General features: G+C 47.6%; 1 protein-coding gene across 1 annotated transcript in view; it reads left to right on the forward strand.

Moving 5' to 3' along the window:
- LOC117887587 (zinc finger protein 850-like) overlaps positions 1-8,000 on the forward strand; it is a 45,368-nt gene that overhangs the window by 4,211 nt on the left and 33,157 nt on the right. The window contains exon 3 of the mRNA XM_034790230.1: positions 22-1,580. Within this exon, the coding sequence (XP_034646121.1) occupies positions 22-1,580 (1,559 nt within the window). The remainder of the gene's footprint in view (positions 1-21; positions 1,581-8,000) is intronic.

Below are 8,000 nucleotides of genomic sequence, written 5' to 3' on the forward strand. Positions count from 1 at the left end.
AATTTTCCCTCTTTATTCCAGCAGAGGATAGGATAGTGAAGATAAAGGAGGAGAATTGCCTGCGGGAAGCGGAAGCAGATGGGAGGCTATTGGGAAGATCCGAAGGGAGCATTTCTCCAAGTCCCGAGAAGGTGACTACCTACGAGAGTCAATGCAGTTCAAAAGATCTGGGGAAAATTCCCGTAGAGGGGTCATATGGTAAAGCCAGTACCACAGGCAGAGCTCTCAGGAAATCTAAAAGTATAAAAGTCCATCAGAGAATCCACATGGGAGAGAAACCCTATAACTGTCTTGAGTGTGGGAAAATCTTCAATCGAAGGTCATTTCTTATTACGCATCAGAGAATTCACACTGGAGAGAAGCCCTATAAATGCCCCGAATGTGGGAAAAGCTTCACTGTGAGATCAACCCTTATTAAACATAAAAGAATCCACACAGGAGAGAAACCCTATAAGTGCCCCGACTGCGGGAAAAGCTTCCGTCTGAGCTCGACCCTTTGTACCCATCGGAAAATCCATACAGGAGAGAAACCCTATGAGTGCCTCAAATGTGGGAAAAAATTCCGAGTGAGCTCTTATCTTCTTGCACACGAGGCCACCCACATGGTGGACAACCCTTACAAATGCCCCGACTGTGGGAAAAACTTTAGTGTGAGTAGAGACCTCCTTGTGCATCAGAGAATCCACACGGGAGAGAGACCCTTTAAGTGCCCTGTGTGTGGGAAAAGCTTCAATCGGAGATCGATCCTGATTGTACATCAGAGAGTCCACACTGGAGAGAAGCCCTATAAATGCCCTGACTGCGGGAAAAGCTTCAGTGTGAGCTCAGACCTCACAGCACATCAGAGAATCCACACAGGAGAAAAGCCCTATAAATGCTTTGATTGCGGGAATAGCTTTCGTCTGAGCTCCCACCTTACCAGACATCAGAGGAGCCATACTGGAGAGAGACCCTATAAATGCCTGGTCTGTGGGGAAAGCTTCAGTGACTGCTCAGGCCTTATTAAACATAAGAGAATGCACACTGGAGAGAAACGAAGGCCAGCGCCTGTTGCACATCAGGGAACTAACACGGCAGCAGCACCTTATAAATGCCCTGACTGTGGGAAAAACTTTAGTTTGAATTCAGCCCTTGTTAAACACCAGAGAATCCACACAGGAGAGAAACCCTATAAGTGCCCCGAGTGCGGGAAAAGTTTCAGTCATTGCTCAGCCCTTATGAAACATCAGAGAATCCATACAGGAGAGAAACCCTTTAAATGCCTGGACTGCGGGAAAAGGTACAATGACAGCTCAACCCTCCGGAGACACCGGCGAATCCACTCAGAAGACAGGCCCTATAAATGCCCTGACTGTGGGGAACGATTCAGTGTGACCTCAGGCCTTATTAGACACCAGAAAAGCCACACTGAGGAGAGACCTTTTAAATGTAGTGAGTGCGGGAAAAGCTTCCAGTCAAACTCACTTCTTAAAACACATCAGAGGATCCATACGGGAGAAAAACCCTATAAATGCCCCGAGTGTGGGAAAAGCTTCCGTCAGAGCTCCCACCTCATAAGGCATCAGAAAATCCACACGGGATAGATGGTCACAGTGTTTTTTTCTCATAGTTCTGCTCCACTCACTCATCTAGGGATTGTGAGATCTATAGGTGGGTGCTGGGGCATTGAGAGACTTGGGACCCATGAGGCAGGATGGTGGATGCTGGAGCACGGGAGGTGAATGGAGTATTTTGAAATTGGGTTGTTGCCGAATGGGCCCAGCCAACGGGAGAGGTATCTTGGGTGCTGGTGGGTGGGTTACTTGGAGATTGGGATGGGAGGTGGGGGAATAACTGTCCTAGAGTCTAAAAGTTTTCCTTCTCCAACAGAGATTGAAAAACAACATGCCCCCACTCTGCTGTCCAACTCACGCTTTGACACAAAACCTCTGCAGTGACCTGCACGCTGTCAAAGCAGATTGATTCCCAAACGCACGGGCTATGGGAAATGGGATGTGCTGAACCGTTGATACTGCCGGGTACGTAAGATTGGCCATACTGTGTCAGTCCAAAGGTCCATCTAGCCCAGTATCCTGTCTTCTGACAGTGGCCAATGAAAGAATCCTAGTACTAGTTCACCGGTCAGGTTTTGTGTTACAGCGTGAGTGGGATGAAGTTGGATGCATGTTACTTTTGGGTTCCTGTTAGAGATGGAAGTGAAGGCCTCATGAAGCATGGGTGCATATGATCCAAGATGCTGTAATCAATGTGACAAGTCTTTTCCCTTCTTCTCGTGTTCTAAGGTTTTGGGTCGGCAAGTGAGTCCTACCGGAACCTTCACTCTCATTAAATGTCATTTTTGTTTCTGTTAATTTTATTCAGTGACTTCATACAAATGTTTTTTCCCCAACAAGTTATTTTTTCTCCTTGCTCCCCAAACCCTCAAGTTTTGGATAAAGACAGAGCAAGCAGAGTGGGTTATGTTTAAAAAAAAAAATTTGTTGTTGTTGTTGAGAAAATCAACTCACAAGGGGCAAACGGCTCTACAGCATCTTGTTTCCTTTTCTATGTCTCTGTCCATCATTGACAATGCAACCGGGATCCGGCTTTCAGCCCCTCCCTCTTCTGTCTTCAAGTAGAAAATTTCTCCCATTCTAAAAATATTCAAGTGAACGCTCCGGGAGTGGAAGAGTATTTCCAGAACACGTCAAAGAAATTGAACTGGTAGTTTTTAAGAGGAAGACTCCTCTGAGGCCACGGGGAGAGGAAGGAGAAACATAGGGATGGAGGATACTGGGAGTCAGCGGCCTGTCAGCTCTACACAGTGTTGAAACTGAGGTGAGCTGAGAAGTTTTTTCCCATCGTCCATTTCTGCCAGAGAGGCTTCATCTGACCCTGTAGTTTGCCAAGGTGGTTGGTGCTCATATCAGGGATTTGGTTATCGGCATATACTTGAGCTTTCAGAACCTGTGAAACAAGTTCCACCCATTTTCTGACATGGGTTAGGGAATCCTGGTCTTGTTCAGAGCATCTCAGTGGGCTCTTCTCCAGTGTAATCATTTCAGACCCCAGGGTCTGCTTTGGTTCCTGTAGAAATTACGTACATTCTCCAAGTTCTCCCTCCCCCGCCCCCTCCCGGGTGAGACTAGAGTCTGGGACCTCTCCCTCAGCAAAAGCGATGTTTGAAACCCCTGACCAACCTCCCACCTCTAAATTCTCTAGCCTGTGTTTGGCAGAAGCTGGGAATGGGTGACAGGGGATGGATCACCATGATTACACTGCTCTACAGCCAAAATGCATCTGAAATAAATGTAGTCAAACTTTACTAATTCTGGGTCACTGAGAACGAAAATGATGCTTAAAATTGTTGATTGGCTCTAGTTTTCAAGATCTGCTATTGGGTCAGTATATACGACCCTTGACTTGGGAATGGCGGAGGATAAGTGAGTTATAAAGGGAAGGGATCTCAATTTAAACTAGAAATGACTAAAATACGTCTTTGACTGGATCTATGAATAAATCTATGACTGGGTTTGGACAGTACTTGCTTTTTAGGCAAAACAATGAATGATGCAATCTGAAGCTGGTATTGCATCATACATGATATGAATTGCATCATGTTATTCCTAGAAGTCATGGATGATGCAATCATAACGAAGCTTACATCACTCTGCTGAACAAATTGCCCTATATCAACTCTAGAAATCATACAGTGTCATGCTCTCTTATTTGTCAGTGTTTGATTTTGCAAAGGGACACATTTCTGTTTAGCCAAAGTGAGCAGAGATGCCTCGTACTTGTGTGAACAGTGCAGATAATTTCTGCTATGTTTGTGGTGAAGTGACTTTTGCATCACAAAAGCGCAGTATAACCACTATGGTTAAGAAAGCCTATCACCTTTCTTTTGGCTGCAAAATTGGAGATCAGGACAAAAGGTGGGCTCCACACATATGCTGCAACACTTGTGCAACAAATCTTCGCCAGTGGTTGAACAGGAAAAGGAAATCTATGCCTTTTGCAGTGCCAATGATTTGGAGCGAGCCAACAGATCATACCAGCAATTGTTACTTCTGCATGGTGCCTCCAGTTGGGAAAGGTGTGTCAAAGAAGAAAAAGTGGACTGTGCATTATCCAAACATTCCATCAGCTATACGCCCAGTACCCCACGGAGAAGGACTGCCGGTTCCTGATGCACCAGAATCATTCTCATTTGAGTCAGATGAGGAAGAGGATGAAACTTCTGGTCCTGAACCATCAATGTCACAGGACCCACATTTTCTCCAAAACTTCTCCTCTGAACCACACCTCATAACACAAGGTGAACTGAATGACCTTGTCAGGGATTTGGAACTACCCAAGAGTAAAGCAGAGCTGTTGGGCTCCAGACTACAGCAGTGGAATCTCCTGGCAGGTGATGTTAGGGTTTCCATGTTCCATGACCGTCAAAAGGATCTTGTCCCATTCTTCTTCATGGAAGGTGATCTTGTAGCCTGCAATAACATTGATGGTGTGATGGCAGCCCTCAACATCATTCACGATCCAGATGAGTGGAGACTGTTCATTGATTCTTCGAAGATGAGTCTTAAAGCTGTTTTACTGCATAATGGCAATGTTTTGCCATCAATTGCAGTTGGTCATGCAGTCCATATGAAAGAAACCTATGACAACATGAAACAACTTTTGAGGTGCATAAACTATGACCAACATCAGTGGCAGCTTTGTGGCGATTTGATGGTTGTTGCTCTCTTGCTTGGTCTGCAGACTGGACACACAAAGTACTGCTGATTTCTCTGTGAATGGGATAGTCGTGCAAGAGATTCCCACTACATCAAGAAAGATTGGCCACTCCGACAGTCATTGGAGCTTGGGAGGAAAAGTGTTCAGCATCCACCACTTGTTGAATCAAGGAAGATTTTGTTACCACCTGTAGGGAGCCAGGGTGGCTGCCCTCTGAACCTGAGGGTAAAGGGCCGCTCTCTCAGCCTGAGTGGGCGGGGCCAGGCCAAGCTCGCTCCACCCCCCAGAAGGGGAGAGGTGGAACAGGAAGTATAAAGGACGGGGCCCTTAGCTCAGTCAGGGCAGCACCAGGGAGGGAGGCAGACGCAGACCGCGGGCTGCTCCCTTCAGACCCTGCTGCCACGCCAGGGGAGGCCCTGGACCAGTGGGAACCTCACCTGGAGGAAGGACTGGGGCTGTCAGGACTGCCCGCTGCCGAGTACCCAGAGGGACTGGAGGAGCCGGAGGGGGAGCGGGAGCTGCCAGCAGCCGAGGACCGGGAGGAGCTGGAGGAGCCTGAGCCCGAGGGGGCGCTGGAGCTGCTAACAATGGACTACCCTGACGCACTGGTGGGACCAGAGGGATTCGGACGAGCAATCGGGTAGGAAGTAGCCTAGGGACAGAGCTGCACAGTGGTGAGTCTATGTAGCGGGAGGACCCCGCTGACCCAGTGGCGGGACCCTCGTTCTGCCACTGTCAGGGCCCTGGGCTGGAGCGCAGTGGTGTAGGGTGGGCCTGCGTTCCCCTACCCGGCCGACCCACGCTGGGACCTTTGCCGGCGCTCCCCTGCCTGAGGGGCGCGCTACTGACCTTTGCCGGCGCTCCCTTGCCTGAGGGGCGCGCTACCGACACTGGCTGGCATCCTTCCCGCCGCTAATTCCCCAGTGGCAGAGGCGTGACCCAGGCCGGCCAGTGATGTCGTAGCTCCCCACTGCCCCCTAGCGGGTAGGTGGACCGACACCGATCACACCACCCTTACACATCAAGCTGGGTCTGATGAAGAACTTTGTCAAGGCCATTGACAAAACACAAGCAGCTTTCAAGTACCTCCGTGGAAAATTTCCAAGGTTAAGTGAAGCTAAGATAAAGGAAGGTGTCTTTGTTGGTCCTCAGATTCGTGAACTTCTTCGAGATGATGCATTTGACCATGCACTGCGTGGCAAGGAAAAGACGAATGGAAAGCCTTCCAGTTAGTGGCAATAAATTTTCTCAGAAACAACAAGGCAGACAACTACAGGTTATTGGTGGAAAACCTCCTCAAGGCATACAAAAACCGTGGTTGCAACATGTCACTAAAGATACATTTTTTGCACTCTCATCTAGATTTTTTTCCACCGAACTGCGGAGCAGTGAGTGACGAGCACGGCGAGCGATTTCTCCAGGACATAGCATTTCTCCATTGTTGCAATCAGGGCAAATGGAGCCCATCAATGCTTGCAGACTATTGCTGGACAATGACAAGAGATGCTCCATTTAATGAATACAAGAGACAAGCCAAGAAGCGCTGAGTTGACACTGAATAGGACTAAACTATGTACATAATAGTTTTTTGCCTTTTTGTTTCATAATAAATTGTATTTATATAACCCTTTGGCTGATTTTTAAAGTGTTACATAAACAGGACAGGTGAAATATTATCATGTAAAGCAACCATAAACACATGAAAAGACCTAGGTTTACAATTCATGATTAAAACTCTACTATCTACACAATATACATAGACATAAAATGTAAAAACTTAAATATGTTAGAAACAGTAGCCAATCAGTTGTTTTAATTGTCATATTTGAATTCACCCCATCAAAATACATAATAAATAGCACATTTTATCTCTGAAGCAGACAACTTCTCAAAAATTGTAGACCAGTGTTACCTGTTCTGTTCATTCCCTCTGGGGCACCTGGCAGTGGCCACTGTCGGAAGACAGGATACTGGGCTAGATGGACCATTGGTCTGACCCAGTGTGGCTGTTCTTATGTTAAATTTGGGACCTGTTTCCTTGGCTGTCCAAGTTCCCAAACACTTTGAAGCCTGGCTTCCGCAGAGCAATAATCCCACTTCCTAAAGTTTGAGATTTTGGGGGGGGGGGGGGGGGGGGGGGGGGGGGTTTTTTTGCGCTGGACGTCTCTTTATGTGCCTCATTTTCCCACAACCAAAACATGCTACCCCCAAGGCCTTATTCTTCCTTTGTCCAAACGGGGTCCCCACATCCTTTGTTTCAGTCCCATAATAGAAGGGGGACCATCACCCCTTAGCACAGTATCTTTAAGAGTCTGGGCCTTCCCCATTTCTATAGGGTCCTGTGCAGTGGGCAGAACTTACCATCACGATGCATACATACCTCCAGGCCTCTCTCTTTCTGCCTCTGGGGTGGCCGATCTCTTCCTGTTGTTGGATCTCCTCAGCATGTTGCTGTGGAAGCCTGGGAATTCCCAGCAATTGGAGCTGGAACTCCGGTGGTCAGTGCTCCTGCCCTATGCTCCAACTTGGTCTCTCTTCCCTCCTCGATGAGAGGAACCTCTCAGTCCTGCAGTCTACGCCATATGGAAATGGACATGCCTATTCTCTGTAGCACCCCTTATGGCCAAATGAGGCTCTGCACTGGACCTTGCTCCCTTTTTTGCCAGTCACCCTTTGACAGAGGAGATGGGCTATTCCACCCATCACACCCTTTAGGGGTTCTTAAAGAGAGATTTTATTGGGGGGGTTTCAAAATATAGAGACAAGTGAACTGGAAGACATGAGCTCTACCATCGTGGCAGCCACTCCCCCCTCCCCCCCCCACACACACACAACTAGGGCCTCGAGATCCATTATGACACTATTGGACCTTCATGGTCCTGATCCTGAAAGGCATCATAGATTCTAGGACTGGAAGGGACCTCGAGAGGTCATCGAGTCCAGTCCCCTGCCCGCATGGCAGGACCAAATACTGTCTAGACCATCCCTGATAGACATTTATCTAACCTACTCTTAAATATCTCCAGAGATGGAGATTCCACAACCTCCCTAGGCAATTTATTCCAGTGTTTAACCACCCTGACAGTTAGGAACTTTTTCCTAATGTCCAACCTAGACCTCCCTTGCTGCAGTTTAAACCCATTGCTTCTGGTTCTATCCTTAGAGGCTAAGGTGAACAAGTTTTCTCCCTCCTCCTTATGACACCCTTTTAAATACCTGAAAACTGCTATCATGTCCCCTCTCAGTCTTCTCTTTTCCAAACTAAACAAACCCAATTCTTTCAG

This window comes from Trachemys scripta, chromosome 14 (genome assembly GCF_013100865.1).
Source record: "Trachemys scripta elegans isolate TJP31775 chromosome 14, CAS_Tse_1.0, whole genome shotgun sequence".
NCBI classification, from domain to species: domain Eukaryota; kingdom Metazoa; phylum Chordata; order Testudines; family Emydidae; genus Trachemys; species Trachemys scripta.